Source organism: Abramis brama (assembly GCF_963993115.1).
Source record: "Abramis brama genome assembly, chromosome: 6".
Taxonomy (NCBI): Eukaryota; Metazoa; Chordata; class Actinopteri; order Cypriniformes; family Leuciscidae; genus Abramis; species Abramis brama.
The window spans coordinates 24,521,207-24,537,238 of record NC_139968.1 but is presented as its reverse complement, the minus strand read 5'-3'; the positions used below and the strand labels follow the sequence as shown (position 1 = coordinate 24,537,238).

Below are 16,032 nucleotides of genomic sequence, written 5' to 3'. Positions count from 1 at the left end.
ACCTGAAGCACAATGTCAGCCAAAGATGCAGTTCTAGACATGGCGTGAAGTTTTGGTGCAAATAAGGGCTGCGTTCACAATGAACTTTGGTTCCAGAAAATTGTCGGGGAGCATTCTATGTGAATACAAGCCAGAGCCAGAATGCTGGAAAATTCGGCACTCATACAAGACCCTAGTAATATTACTGGGATAAATCGTGGAAAATATCAGTGTGAAAACAGCCAGAGCCGGTGCTGTGTCGGGTGTGTGTTGCAGTGATGATGTTAGTTATCGTGGAACTATTTGACTGGAGGAAGAACAGTTAAAAAAAATGCATATTGACAAAGATACAAGAAAATAACAATCGCTACAAACAAGAATGATATCAAGATCAGGGATCTACTTCCTATCCATGGAGGTGACAAATGAACAAGCAGCTTAATGATACCATACACGATGTTACTGTTTGCTGGGGGATAACAAAATGATAAGAGCGGGACTTTTGAACACGTACGTTACACGACAGACGGGAACGCTCTGGCATTGTAGGTGAACAAAATCACTCAATGTAAGAGCAGTTACCAGAAAACATTTTTCCCCCAGAATCTCTACGTAAATGAGATTCAGAACTCATTCTGAATCTCAGAAGTCTGTGATGTTAAGATCAAAATAAAATTAGAGCAATTTTTCTGCTGTATTGCAAAAACTGATTGTAACATCTGGACTACAAAATAAAATACACAACTTCTGTAAAATCGAATTCGGAACTTTTTTGATCAAAACTTTAAATCTCAAAGAGTTGAAATGTGACTTCTCTTTAACTAGTAGTGGTGTACAGTTTAATGTGTAAAATGCAGTAGCATTGTTATGCATAGTTAAACGATTAAACTACTTTACTAATCAGCAAGGTGGTTTTGACACTGTTTGAAATCATTTTGCTTTTCAGTAACAAAACAATTATGTCATTTAAGAAGAGGTGTAGTGCTATGAAATACTACATTTCTCCTGAAAATATTGTAGCAATTCACAGTAACTGTCCTATTTTTCCTGTTAAATCAAAAGCTTACAGTTTAGCTATAAGCAAATTCTTTTCTATTAAATAACTATGTCCATCTTGCTAATATTTTTGGGGTCGTTTACTAATCTCTATAGTAAATTCAGATGTTTTCACATACAAGGATTTATTTGTAATCAACCTACAGAGTACATGTAAGGTATTGTGGACCATCCCTGTACATCACTGTCTTAGGGCACGTGGTAAAGTCCAAAAGCTACAGCGTGTCCATTTTAGTGAATTAGTTAAACAAACTGAGGTATATGTTATGATTGTGTCAAGTTTTGGACCAACAGGCGAGGTCAGAGTTTCCTCCCTGTAGGCACACACTTTAGACTCTGGACACTAAGACCCTACGCATAATCCTCCAGTAGACCCACCTACTCGGGTGAATATAAAGTCCAGACAGAATAGCTCACAGGCATCAAATCGCAGCACAGGAGCATCCTGAACATCTCCACACACTGAGGCAACATGGACACAAGAGCCTCCCTCTCCATTCTGCTGCTGCTTTTTGGCGTCGCCCAGGGGTCTCCTCTCATGGTAAGGTCCTTTCTAGTCTCTCCCTTAAACGGTTAACAGTCCTTAAATGAGTCGTTTTAAACATCTCTGTTTCTACCACCAGGAGCAGATGTTTGATGGTGTGTTTGTATCAGAGCCTGAACCTGTGGACATCACTACAAGGATTTTAGAAACCAACAATGGTGAAGCGTCTTGTAGATAAAGCCAGCAATGGGTCACATTTCTTAAAAAAAGTGATTGGGATTTATGAATATATTGCATTATTTCATCAATATATTGCTCTTCAAATACAGGATCTTCTGAGCTCTTGATTGAAGGAGATATGCTGTTTCCCAAAACCAGAAATGCTCTCTACTGCCTCAACAACAACTGTTTCTGGAAGAAAAACTCTAACAACATAGTGGAGATCCCTTACATAGTGAGCAGTGAATTCTGTACGTGAATCTCCTTCATTCATTGAACATATCTATGATTCATTTAGATGCCATTTTAAACCTGTGGACCCTTTTTGCAGCCAATTCGGACAAATCAGTGATTGCGAGCGCCATGTCGGTCTTTCACGCCAAAACCTGCATCCGCTTTGTGGCCAAATCATCTCAGACCGACTACATCAGTATTGAGAACAAAGATGGGTAAGAACAATCATACTATACCAACAAGAAACATTTAACAGACCTTTAACAGATCAATATTTAACCCCTTTATTTCCTCTCTCCTCTCAGGTGCTTCTCTGCTCTAGGTAGAACTGGTGGCAAACAGGTGGTCTCCCTCAAAAGGGACGGCTGTATTTACAATGGCATCGTACAACATGAGCTCAATCATGCCCTGGGCTTTTACCACGAGCAAACCAGGAGCGATCGTGACAAGTATGTCAGAATCAACTTTGAGAACATCTTTCCTAATATGGCCTACAACTTCGAGAAACAGAACACCAACAACCAAAACACTCCATACGACTACGGCTCCATCATGCACTATGGAAGAACTGCCTTCGCCATTCAGCCCTGGCTGGAAACCATCACTCCCATTCCTGATGCGACTGTGGAAATCGGACAGAGGCAGGGATTGTCCAAAATTGACGTTCTGAGGATTCAGAAGCTGTATGGATGCTGATGATGAGGCTTGCACACATCATTTCATATAGTCCATGTGTCTGTAGATGAATAATGTAATAAGATTATGTTTCTGTATTTTAATGGTGTTGGATTTCTGAAATGTGTGATTGTGTTGGGTTGGGAAAAATAAAGCTACACTGCAAGACAAACTCATACTTTATTTGCGATTCAATGTCAAGTTTAAGAAAGTGCTTGATGGTAGCATTAAAGGTGTCATATTATTAAGCTTCTCCTGCAGCCTAATTAAAGCCACCTGGTTTAACCTTAGGAGAACTGGAGGACTGGGCACAGTATATGATTTATACATTTCAACAATTTTTTTTTAATTTTTTTTGGCAAAATGCTATAATGTAGATTTTGGAAAGATTTTTGAGATTTAGTTCTGGTGTAATCATATGTTCACAGCTGAAAAGGGAATTTTCCCGTTTGATACCTCAATTTTAAAGACCTTTATTGTGCCGAGACCCTCTTCTGGAGTCAGTCGCTCTTGCATCCTCTAGTAAAATAAATTCAACTTTCAAAGTTGCCAAAGATTGAGAAAGTCCCAAGCAGACATAAATCTGATCACCTGAAGCACAATGTCAGCCAAAGATGCAGTTCTACACATGGCGTGAAGTTTTGGTGCAAATAAGGGCTGCGTTCACAATGAACTTTGGTTCCAGAAAATTGTCGGGGAGCATTCTATGTGAATACAAGCCAGAGCCAGAATGCTGGAAAATTCGGCACTCATACAAGACCCTAGTAATATTACTGGGATAAATCGTGGAAAATATCAGTGTGAAAACAGCCAGAGCCGATGCTGTGTCGGGTGTGTGTTGCAGTGATGATGTTAGTTATCGTGGAACTATTTGACTGGAGGAAGAACAGTTAAAAAAAATGCATATTGACAAAGATACAAGAAAATAACAATCGCTACAAACAAGAATGATATCAAGATCAGGGATCTACTTCCTATCCATGGAGGTGACAAATGAACAAGCAGCTTAATGATACCATACACGATGTTACTGTTTGCTGGGGGATAACAAAATGATAAGAGCGGGACTTTTGAACACGTACGTTACACGACAGACGGGAACGCTCTGGCATTGTAGGTGAACAAAATCACTCAATGTAAGAGCAGTTACCAGAAAACATTTTTCCCCCAGAATCTCTACGTAAATGAGATTCAGAACTCATTCTGAATCTCAGAAGTCTGTGATGTTAAGATCAAAATAAAATTAGAGCAATTTTTCTGCTGTATTGCAAAAACTGATTGTAACATCTGGACTACAAAATAAAATACACAACTTCTGTAAAATCGAATTCGGAACTTTTTTGATCAAAACTTTAAATCTCAAAGAGTTGAAATGTGACTTCTCTTTAACTAGTAGTGGTGTACAGTTTAATGTGTAAAATGCAGTAGCATTGTTATGCATAGTTAAACGATTAAACTTCTTTACTAATCAGCAAGGTGGTTTTGACACTGTTTGAAATCATTTTGCTTTTCAGTAACAAAACAATTATGTCATTTAAGAAGAGGTGTAGTGCTATGAAATACTACATTTCTCCTGAAAATATTGTAGCAATTCACAGTAACTGTCCTATTTTTCCTGTTAAATCAAAAGCTTACAGTTTAGCTATAAGCAAATTCTTTTCTATTAAATAACTATGTCCATCTTGCTAATATTTTTGGGGTCGTTTACTAATCTCTATAGTAAATTCAGATGTTTTCACATACAAGGATTTATTTGTAATCAACCTACAGAGTACATGTAAGGTATTGTGGACCATCCCTGTACATCACTGTCTTAGGGCACGTGGTAAAGTCCAAAAGCTACAGCGTGTCCATTTTAGTGAATTAGTTAAACAAACTGAGGTATATGTTATGATTGTGTCAAGTTTTGGACCAACAGGCGAGGTCAGAGTTTCCTCCCTGTAGGCACACACTTTAGACTCTGGACACTAAGACCCTACGCATAATCCTCCAGTAGACCCACCTACTCGGGTGAATATAAAGTCCAGACAGAATAGCTCACAGGCATCAAATCGCAGCACAGGAGCATCCTGAACATCTCCACACACTGAGGCAACATGGACACAAGAGCCTCCCTCTCCATTCTGCTGCTGCTTTTTGGCGTCGCCCAGGCGTCTCCTCTCATGGTAAGGTCCTTTCTAGTCTCTCCCTTAAACGGTTAACAGTCCTTAAATGAGTCGTTTTAAACATCTCTGTTTCTACCACCAGGAGCAGATGTTTGATGGTGTGTTTGTATCAGAGCCTGAACCTGTGGACATCACTACAAGGATTTTAGAAACCAACAATGGTGAAGCGTCTTGTAGATAAAGCCAGCAATGGGTCACATTTCTTAAAAAAAGTGATTGGGATTTATGAATATATTGCATTATTTCATCAATATATTGCTCTTCAAATACAGGATCTTCTGAGCTCTTGATTGAAGGAGATATGCTGTTTCCCAAAACCAGAAATGCTCTCTACTGCCTCAACAACAACTGTTTCTGGAAGAAAAACTCTAACAACATAGTGGAGATCCCTTACATAGTGAGCAGTGAATTCTGTACGTGAATCTCCTTCATTCATTGAACATATCTATGATTCATTTAGATGCCATTTTAAACCTGTGGACCCTTTTTGCAGCCAATTCGGACAAATCAGTGATTGCGAGCGCCATGTCGGTCTTTCACGCCAAAACCTGCATCCGCTTTGTGGCCAAATCATCTCAGACCGACTACATCAGTATTGAGAACAAAGATGGGTAAGAACAATCATACTATACCAACAAGAAACATTTAACAGACCTTTAACAGATCAATATTTAACCCCTTTATTTCCTCTCTCCTCTCAGGTGCTTCTCTGCTCTAGGTAGAACTGGTGGCAAACAGGTGGTCTCCCTCAAAAGGGACGGCTGTATTTACAATGGCATCGTACAACATGAGCTCAATCATGCCCTGGGCTTTTACCACGAGCAAACCAGGAGCGATCGTGACAAGTATGTCAGAATCAACTTTGAGAACATCTTTCCTAATATGGCCTACAACTTCGAGAAACAGAACACCAACAACCAAAACACTCCATACGACTACGGCTCCATCATGCACTATGGAAGAACTGCCTTCGCCATTCAGCCCTGGCTGGAAACCATCACTCCCATTCCTGATGCGACTGTGGAAATCGGACAGAGGCAGGGATTGTCCAAAATTGACGTTCTGAGGATTCAGAAGCTGTATGGATGCTGATGATGAGGCTTGCACACATCATTTCATATAGTCCATGTGTCTGTAGATGAATAATGTAATAAGATTATGTTTCTGTATTTTAATGGTGTTGGATTTCTGAAATGTGTGATTGTGTTGGGTTGGGAAAAATAAAGCTACACTGCAAGACAAACTCATACTTTATTTGCGATTCAATGTCAAGTTTAAGAAAGTGCTTGATGGTAGCATTAAAGGTGTCATATTATTAAGCTTCTCCTGCAGCCTAATTAAAGCCACCTGGTTTAACCTTAGGAGAACTGGAGGACTGGGCACAGTATATGATTTATACATTTCAACAATTTTTTTTTAATTTTTTTTGGCAAAATGCTATAATGTAGATTTTGGAAAGATTTTTGAGATTTAGTTCTGGTGTAATCATATGTTCACAGCTGAAAAGGGAATTTTCCCGTTTGATACCTCAATTTTAAAGACCTTTATTGTGCCGAGACCCTCTTCTGGAGTCAGTCGCTCTTGCATCCTCTAGTAAAATAAATTCAACTTTCAAAGTTGCCAAAGATTGAGAAAGTCCCAAGCAGACATAAATCTGATCACCTGAAGCACAATGTCAGCCAAAGATGCAGTTCTACACATGGCGTGAAGTTTTGGTGCAAATAAGGGCTGCGTTCACAATGAACTTTGGTTCCAGAAAATTGTCGGGGAGCATTCTATGTGAATACAAGCCAGAGCCAGAATGCTGGAAAATTCGGCACTCATACAAGACCCTAGTAATATTACTGGGATAAATCGTGGAAAATATCAGTGTGAAAACAGCCAGAGCCGATGCTGTGTCGGGTGTGTGTTGCAGTGATGATGTTAGTTATCGTGGAACTATTTGACTGGAGGAAGAACAGTTAAAAAAAATGCATATTGACAAAGATACAAGAAAATAACAATCGCTACAAACAAGAATGATATCAAGATCAGGGATCTACTTCCTATCCATGGAGGTGACAAATGAACAAGCAGCTTAATGATACCATACACGATGTTACTGTTTGCTGGGGGATAACAAAATGATAAGAGCGGGACTTTTGAACACGTACGTTACACGACAGACGGGAACGCTCTGGCATTGTAGGTGAACAAAATCACTCAATGTAAGAGCAGTTACCAGAAAACATTTTTCCCCCAGAATCTCTACGTAAATGAGATTCAGAACTCATTCTAAATCTCAGAAGTCTGTGATGTTAAGATCAAAATAAAATTAGAGCAATTTTTCTGCTGTATTGCAAAAACTGATTGTAACATCTGGACTACAAAATAAAATACACAACTTCTGTAAAATCGAATTCGGAACTTTTTTGATCAAAACTTTAAATCTCAAAGAGTTGAAATGTGACTTCTCTTTAACTAGTAGTGGTGTACAGTTTAATGTGTAAAATGCAGTAGCATTGTTATGCATAGTTAAACGATTAAACTTCTTTACTAATCAGCAAGGTGGTTTTGACACTGTTTGAAATCATTTTGCTTTTCAGTAACAAAACAATTATGTCATTTAAGAAGAGGTGTAGTGCTATGAAATACTACATTTCTCCTGAAAATATTGTAGCAATTCACAGTAACTGTCCTATTTTTCCTGTTAAATCAAAAGCTTACAGTTTAGCTATAAGCAAATTCTTTTCTATTAAATAACTATGTCCATCTTGCTAATATTTTTGGGGTCGTTTACTAATCTCTATAGTAAATTCAGATGTTTTCACATACAAGGATTTATTTGTAATCAACCTACAGAGTACATGTAAGGTATTGTGGACCATCCCTGTACATCACTGTCTTAGGGCACGTGGTAAAGTCCAAAAGCTACAGCGTGTCCATTTTAGTGAATTAGTTAAACAAACTGAGGTATATGTTATGATTGTGTCAAGTTTTGGACCAACAGGCGAGGTCAGAGTTTCCTCCCTGTAGGCACACACTTTAGACTCTGGACACTAAGACCCTACGCATAATCCTCCAGTAGACCCACCTACTCGGGTGAATATAAAGTCCAGACAGAATAGCTCACAGGCATCAAATCGCAGCACAGGAGCATCCTGAACATCTCCACACACTGAGGCAACATGGACACAAGAGCCTCCCTCTCCATTCTGCTGCTGCTTTTTGGCGTCGCCCAGGCGTCTCCTCTCATGGTAAGGTCCTTTCTAGTCTCTCCCTTAAACGGTTAACAGTCCTTAAATGAGTCGTTTTAAACATCTCTGTTTCTACCACCAGGAGCAGATGTTTGATGGTGTGTTTGTATCAGAGCCTGAACCTGTGGACATCACTACAAGGATTTTAGAAACCAACAATGGTGAAGCGTCTTGTAGATAAAGCCAGCAATGGGTCACATTTCTTAAAAAAAGTGATTGGGATTTATGAATATATTGCATTATTTCATCAATATATTGCTCTTCAAATACAGGATCTTCTGAGCTCTTGATTGAAGGAGATATGCTGTTTCCCAAAACCAGAAATGCTCTCTACTGCCTCAACAACAACTGTTTCTGGAAGAAAAACTCTAACAACATAGTGGAGATCCCTTACATAGTGAGCAGTGAATTCTGTACGTGAATCTCCTTCATGCATTGAACATATCTATGATTCATTTAGATGCCATTTTAAACCTGTGGACCCTTTTTGCAGCCAATTCGGACAAATCAGTGATTGCAAGCGCCATGTCGGTCTTTCACGCCAAAACCTGCATCCGCTTTGTGGCCAAATCATCTCAGACCGACTACATCAGTATTGAGAACAAAGATGGGTAAGAACAATCATACTATACCAACAAGAAACATTTAACAGACCTTTAACAGATCAGTATTTAACCCCTTTATTTCCTCTCTCCTCTCAGGTGCTTCTCTGCTCTAGGTAGAACTGGTGGCAAACAGGTGGTCTCCCTCAAAAGGGACGGCTGTATTTACAATGGCATCGTACAACATGAGCTCAATCATGCCCTGGGCTTTTACCACGAGCAAACCAGGAGCGATCGTGACAAGTATGTCAGAATCAACTTTGAGAACATCTCTCCTGATATGGCCTACAACTTTGAGAAACAGAACACCAACAACCAAAACACTCCATACGACTACGGCTCCATCATGCACTATGGAAGAACTGCCTTCGCCATTCAGCCCTGGCTTGAAACCATCACTCCCATTCCTGATGCGACTGTGGAAATCGGACAGAGGCAGGGATTGTCCAAAATTGACGTTCTGAGGATTCAGAAGCTGTATGGATGCTGATGATGAGGCTTGCACACATCATTTTATATAGTCCATGTGTCTGTAGATGAATAATGTAATGAGATTATGTTTCTGTATTTTAATGGTGTTGGATTTCTGAAATGTGTGATTGTGGTGGGTTGGGAAAAATAAAGCTACACTGCAAGACAAACTCATACTTTATTTGCGATTCAATGTCAAGTTTAAGAAAGTGCTTGATGGTAGCATTAAAGGTGTCATATTATTAAGCTTCTCCTGCAGCCTAATTAAAGCCACCTGGTTTAACCTTAGGAGAACTGGAGGACTGGGCACAGTATATGATTTATACATTTCAACAATTTTTTTTTTTTTTTTTTTTGGCAAAATGCTATAATGTATATTTTGGAAAGATTTTTGAGATTTAGTTCTGGTGTAATCATATGTTCACAGCTGAAAAGGGAGCTTTCCCGTTTGATACCTCAATTTTAAAGACCTTTATTGTGCCGAGACCCTCTTCTGGAGTCAGTCGCTCTTGCATCCTCTAGTAAAATAAATTCAACTTTCAAAGTTGCCAAAGATTGAGAAAGTCCCAAGCAGACATAAATCTGATCACCTGAAGCACAATGTCAGCCAAAGATGCAGTTCTACACATGGCGTGAAGTTTTGGTGCAAATAAGGGCTGCGTTCACAATGAACTTTGGTTCCAGAAAATTGTCGGGGAGCATTCTATGTGAATACAAGCCAGAGCCAGAATGCTGGAAAATTCGGCACTCATACAAGACCCTAGTAATATTACTGGGATAAATCGTGGAAAATATCAGTGTGAAAACAGCCAGAGCCGATGCTGTGTCGGGTGTGTGTTGCAGTGATGATGTTAGTTATCGTGGAACTATTTGACTGGAGGAAGAACAGTTAAAAAAAATGCATATTGACAAAGATACAAGAAAATAACAATCGCTACAAACAAGAATGATATCAAGATCAGGGATCTACTTCCTATCCATGGAGGTGACAAATGAACAAGCAGCTTAATGATACCATACACGATGTTACTGTTTGCTGGGGGATAACAAAATGATAAGAGCGGGACTTTTGAACACGTACGTTACACGACAGACGGGAACGCTCTGGCATTGTAGGTGAACAAAATCACTCAATGTAAGAGCAGTTACCAGAAAACATTTTTCCCCCAGAATCTCTACGTAAATGAGATTCAGAACTCATTCTGAATCTCAGAAGTCTGTGATGTTAAGATCAAAATAAAATTAGAGCAATTTTTCTGCTGTATTGCAAAAACTGATTGTAACATCTGGACTACAAAATAAAATACACAACTTCTGTAAAATCGAATTCGGAACTTTTTTGATCAAAACTTTAAATCTCAAAGAGTTGAAATGTGACTTCTCTTTAACTAGTAGTGGTGTACAGTTTAATGTGTAAAATGCAGTAGCATTGTTATGCATAGTTAAACGATTAAACTACTTTACTAATCAGCAAGGTGGTTTTGACACTGTTTGAAATCATTTTGCTTTTCAGTAACAAAACAATTATGTCATTTAAGAAGAGGTGTAGTGCTATGAAATACTACATTTCTCCTGAAAATATTGTAGCAATTCACAGTAACTGTCCTATTTTTCCTGTTAAATCAAAAGCTTACAGTTTAGCTATAAGCAAATTCTTTTCTATTAAATAACTATGTCCATCTTGCTAATATTTTTGGGGTCGTTTACTAATCTCTATAGTAAATTCAGATGTTTTCACATACAAGGATTTATTTGTAATCAACCTACAGAGTACATGTAAGGTATTGTGGACCATCCCTGTACATCACTGTCTTAGGGCACGTGGTAAAGTCCAAAAGCTACAGCGTGTCCATTTTAGTGAATTAGTTAAACAAACTGAGGTATATGTTATGATTGTGTCAAGTTTTGGACCAACCGGCGAGGTCAGAGTTTTCTCCCTGTAGGCACACACTTTAGACTCTGGACACTAAGACCCTACGCATAATCCTCCAGTAGACCCACCTACTCGGGTGAATATAAAGTCCAGACAGAATAGCTCACAGGCATCAAATCGCAGCACAGGAGCATCCTGAACATCTCCACACACTGAGGCAACATGGACACAAGAGCCTCCCTCTCCATTCTGCTGCTGCTTTTTGGTGTCGCCCAGGGGTCTCCTCTCATGGTAAGGTCCTTTCTAGTCTCTCCCTTAAACGGTTAACAGTCCTTAAATGAGTCGTTTTAAACATCTCTGTTTCTACCACCAGGAGCAGATGTTTGATGGTGTGTTTGTATCAGAGCCTGAACCTGTGGACATCACTACAAGGATTTTAGAAACCAACAATGGTGAAGCGTCTTGTAGATAAAGCCAGCAATGGGTCACATTTCTTAAAAAAAGTGATTGGGATTTATGAATATATTGCATTATTTCATCAATATATTGCTCTTCAAATACAGGATCTTCTGAGCTCTTGATTGAAGGAGATATGCTGTTTCCCAAAACCAGAAATGCTCTCTACTGCCTCAACAACAACTGTTTCTGGAAGAAAAACTCTAACAACATAGTGGAGATCCCTTACATAGTGAGCAGTGAATTCTGTACGTGAATCTCCTTCATTCATTGAACATGTCTATGATTCATTTAGATGCCATTTTAAACCTGTGGACCCTTTTTGCAGCCAATTCGGACAAATCAGTGATTGCGAGCGCCATGTCGGTCTTTCACGCCAAAACCTGCATCCGCTTTGTGGCCAAATCATCTCAGACCGACTACATCAGTATTGAGAACAAAGATGGGTAAGAACAATCATACTATACCAACAAGAAACATTTAACAGACCTTTAACAGATCAATATTTAACCCCTTTATTTACTCTCTCCTCTCAGGTGCTTCTCTGCTTTAGGTAGAACTGGTGGCAAACAGGTGGTCTCCCTCAAAAGGGACGGCTGTATTTACAATGGCATCGTACAACATGAGCTCAATCATGCCCTGGGCTTTTACCACGAGCAAACCAGGAGCGATCGTGACAAGTATGTCAGAATCAACTTTGAGAACATCTTTCCTAATATGGCCTACAACTTCGAGAAACAGAACACCAACAACCAAAACACTCCATACGACTACGGCTCCATCATGCACTATGGAAGAACTGCCTTCGCCATTCAGCCCTGGCTGGAAACCATCACTCCCATTCCTGATGCGACTGTGGAAATCGGACAGAGGCAGGGATTGTCCAAAATTGACGTTCTGAGGATTCAGAAGCTGTATGGATGCTGATGATGAGGCTTGCACACATCATTTCATATAGTCCATGTGTCTGTAGATGAATAATGTAATAAGATTATGTTTCTGTATTTTAATGGTGTTGGATTTCTGAAATGTGTGATTGTGTTGGGTTGGGAAAAATAAAGCTACACTGCAAGACAAACTCATACTTTATTTGCGATTCAATGTCAAGTTTAAGAAAGTGCTTGATGGTAGCATTAAAGGTGTCATATTATTAAGCTTCTCCTGCAGCCTAATTAAAGCCACCTGGTTTAACCTTAGGAGAACTGGAGGACTGGGCACAGTATATGATTTATACATTTCAACAATTTTTTTTTAATTTTTTTTGGCAAAATGCTATAATGTATATTTTGGAAAGATTTTTGAGATTTAGTTCTGGTGTAATCATATGTTCACAGCTGAAAAGGGAGCTTTCCCGTTTGATACCTCAATTTTAAAGACCTTTATTGTGCCGAGACCCTCTTCTGGAGTCAGTCGCTCTTGCATCCTCTAGTAAAATAAATTCAACTTTCAAAGTTGCCAAAGATTGAGAAAGTCCCAAGCAGACATAAATCTGATCACCTGAAGCACAATGTCAGCCAAAGATGCAGTTCTACACATGGCGTGAAGTTTTGGTGCAAATAAGGGCTGCGTTCACAATGAACTTTGGTTCCAGAAAATTGTCGGGGAGCATTCTATGTGAATACAAGCCAGAGCCAGAATGCTGGAAAATTCGGCACTCATACAAGACCCTAGTAATATTACTGGGATAAATCGTGGAAAATATCAGTGTGAAAACAGCCAGAGCCGATGCTGTGTCGGGTGTGTGTTGCAGTGATGATGTTAGTTATCGTGGAACTATTTGACTGGAGGAAGAACAGTTAAAAAAAATGCATATTGACAAAGATACAAGAAAATAACAATCGCTACAAACAAGAATGATATCAAGATCAGGGATCTACTTCCTATCCATGGAGGTGACAAATGAACAAGCAGCTTAATGATACCATACACGATGTTACTGTTTGCTGGGGGATAACAAAATGATAAGAGCGGGACTTTTGAACACGTACGTTACACGACAGACGGGAACGCTCTGGCATTGTAGGTGAACAAAATCACTCAATGTAAGAGCAGTTACCAGAAAACATTTTTCCCCCAGAATCTCTACGTAAATGAGATTCAGAACTCATTCTGAATCTCAGAAGTCTGTGATGTTAAGATCAAAATAAAATTAGAGCAATTTTTCTGCTGTATTGCAAAAACTGATTGTAACATCTGGACTACAAAATAAAATACACAACTTCTGTAAAATCGAATTCGGAACTTTTTTGATCAAAACTTTAAATCTCAAAGAGTTGAAATGTGACTTCTCTTTAACTAGTAGTGGTGTACAGTTTAATGTGTAAAATGCAGTAGCATTGTTATGCATAGTTAAACGATTAAACTACTTTACTAATCAGCAAGGTGGTTTTGACACTGTTTGAAATCATTTTGCTTTTCAGTAACAAAACAATTATGTCATTTAAGAAGAGGTGTAGTGCTATGAAATACTACATTTCTCCTGAAAATATTGTAGCAATTCACAGTAACTGTCCTATTTTTCCTGTTAAATCAAAAGCTTACAGTTTAGCTATAAGCAAATTCTTTTCTATTAAATAACTATGTCCATCTTGCTAATATTTTTGGGGTCGTTTACTAATCTCTATAGTAAATTCAGATGTTTTCACATACAAGGATTTATTTGTAATCAACCTACAGAGTACATGTAAGGTATTGTGGACCATCCCTGTACATCACTGTCTTAGGGCACGTGGTAAAGTCCAAAAGCTACAGCGTGTCCATTTTAGTGAATTAGTTAAACAATCTGAGGTATATGTTATGATTGTGTCAAGTTTTGGACCAACAGGCGAGGTCAGAGTTTCCTCCCTGTAGGCACACACTTTAGACTCTGGACACTAAGACCCTACGCATAATCCTCCAGTAGACCCACCTACTCGGGTGAATATAAAGTCCAGACAGAATAGCTCACAGGCATCAAATCGCAGCACAGGAGCATCCTGAACATCTCCACACACTGAGGCAACATGGACACAAGAGCCTCCCTCTCCATTCTGCTGCTGCTTTTTGGTGTCGCCCAGGGGTCTCCTCTCATGGTAAGGTCCTTTCTAGTCTCTCCCTTAAACGGTTAACAGTCCTTAAATGAGTCATTTTAAACATCTCTGTTTCTACCACCAGGAGCAGATGTTTGATGGTGTGTTTGTATCAGAGCCTGAACCTGTGGACATCACTACAAGGATTTTAGAAACCAACAATGGTGAAGCGTCTTGTAGATAAAGCCAGCAATGGGTCACATTTCTTAAAAAAAGTGATTGGGATTTATGAATATATTGCATTATTTCATCAATATATTGCTCTTCAAATACAGGATCTTCTGAGCTCTTGATTGAAGGAGATATGCTGTTTCCCAAAACCAGAAATGCTCTCTACTGCCTCAACAACAACTGTTTCTGGAAGAAAAACTCTAACAACATAGTGGAGATCCCTTACATAGTGAGCAGTGAATTCTGTACGTGAATCTCCTTCATTCATTGAACATGTCTATGATTCATTTAGATGCCATTTTAAACCTGTGGACCCTTTTTGCAGCCAATTCGGACAAATCAGTGATTGCGAGCGCCATGTCGGTCTTTCACGCCAAAACCTGCATCCGCTTTGTGGCCAAATCATCTCAGACCGACTACATCAGTATTGAGAACAAAGATGGGTAAGAACAATCATACTATACCAACAAGAAACATTTAACAGACCTTTAACAGATCAATATTTAACCCCTTTATTTACTCTCTCCTCTCAGGTGCTTCTCTGCTTTAGGTAGAACTGGTGGCAAACAGGTGGTCTCCCTCAAAAGGGACGGCTGTATTTACAATGGCATCGTACAACATGAGCTCAATCATGCCCTGGGCTTTTACCACGAGCAAACAAGGAGCGATCGTGACAAGTATGTCAGAATCAACTTTGAGAACATCTTTCCTAATATGGCCTACAACTTCGAGAAACAGAACACCAACAACCAAAACACTCCATACGACTACGGCTCCATCATGCACTATGGAAGAACTGCCTTCGCCATTCAGCCCTGGCTGGAAACCATCACTCCCATTCCTGATGCGACTGTGGAAATCGGACAGAGGCAGGGATTGTCCAAAATTGACGTTCTGAGGATTCAGAAGCTGTATGGATGCTGATGATGAGGCTTGCACACATCATTTCATATAGTCCATGTGTCTGTAGATGAATAATGTAATAAGATTATGTTTCTGTATTTTAATGGTGTTGGATTTCTGAAATGTGTGATTGTGTTGGGTTGGGAAAAATAAAGCTACACTGCAAGACAAACTCATACTTTATTTGCGATTCAATGTCAAGTTTAAGAAAGTGCTTGATGGTAGCATTAAAGGTGTCATATTATTAAGCTTCTCCTGCAGCCTAATTAAAGCCACCTGGTTTAACCTTAGGAGAACTGGAGGACTGGGCACAGTATATGATTTATACATTTCAACAATTTTTTTTTAAATTTTTTTGGCAAAATGCTATAATGTAGATTTTGGAAAGATTTTTGAGATTTAGTTCTGGTGTAATCATATGTTCACAGCTGAAAAGGGAG

At 39.2% G+C, this 16,032-nt stretch overlaps 6 protein-coding genes across 6 annotated transcripts in view; 5 read left to right on the top strand and 1 right to left on the bottom strand.

The window, feature by feature from the left end:
- The window catches only part of aox5 (aldehyde oxidase 5), a gene marked incomplete at its 5' end in the record, with an annotated part of 67,859 nt that overhangs the window by 23,038 nt on the left and 28,789 nt on the right, over positions 1-16,032 (bottom strand). The gene's annotated exons all lie outside the window — the stretch shown is intronic.
- LOC311084692 (hatching enzyme 1.2-like) lies at positions 1,508-3,051 on the top strand (the record flags this gene model as incomplete). The annotated part of the gene is made up of 5 exons (XM_084116890.1): positions 1,508-1,576; positions 1,665-1,737; positions 1,849-1,989; positions 2,070-2,187; positions 2,278-3,051. 5 exons carry the CDS (start codon positions 1,508-1,510, stop codon positions 2,666-2,668), a joined length of 792 nt encoding a protein of 263 aa, XP_083973016.1. The 3' UTR covers positions 2,669-3,051.
- Positions 4,606-6,287, top strand: LOC311084691 (hatching enzyme 1.2-like). The gene is made up of 5 exons (XM_084116889.1): positions 4,606-4,812; positions 4,901-4,973; positions 5,085-5,225; positions 5,306-5,423; positions 5,514-6,287. The coding sequence occupies exons 1-5, from the start codon at positions 4,744-4,746 to the stop codon at positions 5,902-5,904; spliced, it is 792 nt and encodes a 263-aa protein (XP_083973015.1). The 5' UTR covers positions 4,606-4,743; the 3' UTR covers positions 5,905-6,287.
- Positions 7,842-9,259, top strand: LOC311084685 (hatching enzyme 1.2-like). Its single transcript, XM_084116883.1, has 5 exons — positions 7,842-8,048; positions 8,137-8,209; positions 8,321-8,461; positions 8,542-8,659; positions 8,750-9,259. The coding sequence occupies exons 1-5, from the start codon at positions 7,980-7,982 to the stop codon at positions 9,138-9,140; spliced, it is 792 nt and encodes a 263-aa protein (XP_083973009.1). The 5' UTR covers positions 7,842-7,979; the 3' UTR covers positions 9,141-9,259.
- LOC311084690 (hatching enzyme 1.2-like) lies at positions 11,217-13,051 on the top strand (the record flags this gene model as incomplete). The annotated part of the gene is made up of 5 exons (XM_084116888.1): positions 11,217-11,285; positions 11,374-11,446; positions 11,558-11,698; positions 11,779-11,896; positions 11,987-13,051. 5 exons carry the CDS (start codon positions 11,217-11,219, stop codon positions 12,375-12,377), a joined length of 792 nt encoding a protein of 263 aa, XP_083973014.1. The 3' UTR covers positions 12,378-13,051.
- LOC311084693 (hatching enzyme 1.2-like) lies at positions 14,453-15,955 on the top strand (the record flags this gene model as incomplete). The annotated part of the gene is made up of 5 exons (XM_084116891.1): positions 14,453-14,521; positions 14,610-14,682; positions 14,794-14,934; positions 15,015-15,132; positions 15,223-15,955. 5 exons carry the CDS (start codon positions 14,453-14,455, stop codon positions 15,611-15,613), a joined length of 792 nt encoding a protein of 263 aa, XP_083973017.1. The 3' UTR covers positions 15,614-15,955.

Excerpts from the sequence above, each read along its gene's own strand:
- LOC311084691 (XM_084116889.1), top strand. The coding sequence starts at position 4,744 with ATGGACACAAGAGCCTCCCTCTCCATTCTGCTGCTGCTTTTTGGCGTC. Across the intron at positions 4,813-4,900 it reads CCCAGGCGTCTCCTCTCATG|ATGTTTGATGGTGTGTTTGT; the intron begins GTAAGGTCCTTT and ends CACCAGGAGCAG. Across the intron at positions 5,424-5,513 it reads AGTATTGAGAACAAAGATGG|GTGCTTCTCTGCTCTAGGTA; the intron begins GTAAGAACAATC and ends CTCTCCTCTCAG.
- LOC311084685 (XM_084116883.1), top strand. The coding sequence starts at position 7,980 with ATGGACACAAGAGCCTCCCTCTCCATTCTGCTGCTGCTTTTTGGCGTC. Across the intron at positions 8,049-8,136 it reads CCCAGGCGTCTCCTCTCATG|ATGTTTGATGGTGTGTTTGT; the intron begins GTAAGGTCCTTT and ends CACCAGGAGCAG. Across the intron at positions 8,660-8,749 it reads AGTATTGAGAACAAAGATGG|GTGCTTCTCTGCTCTAGGTA; the intron begins GTAAGAACAATC and ends CTCTCCTCTCAG.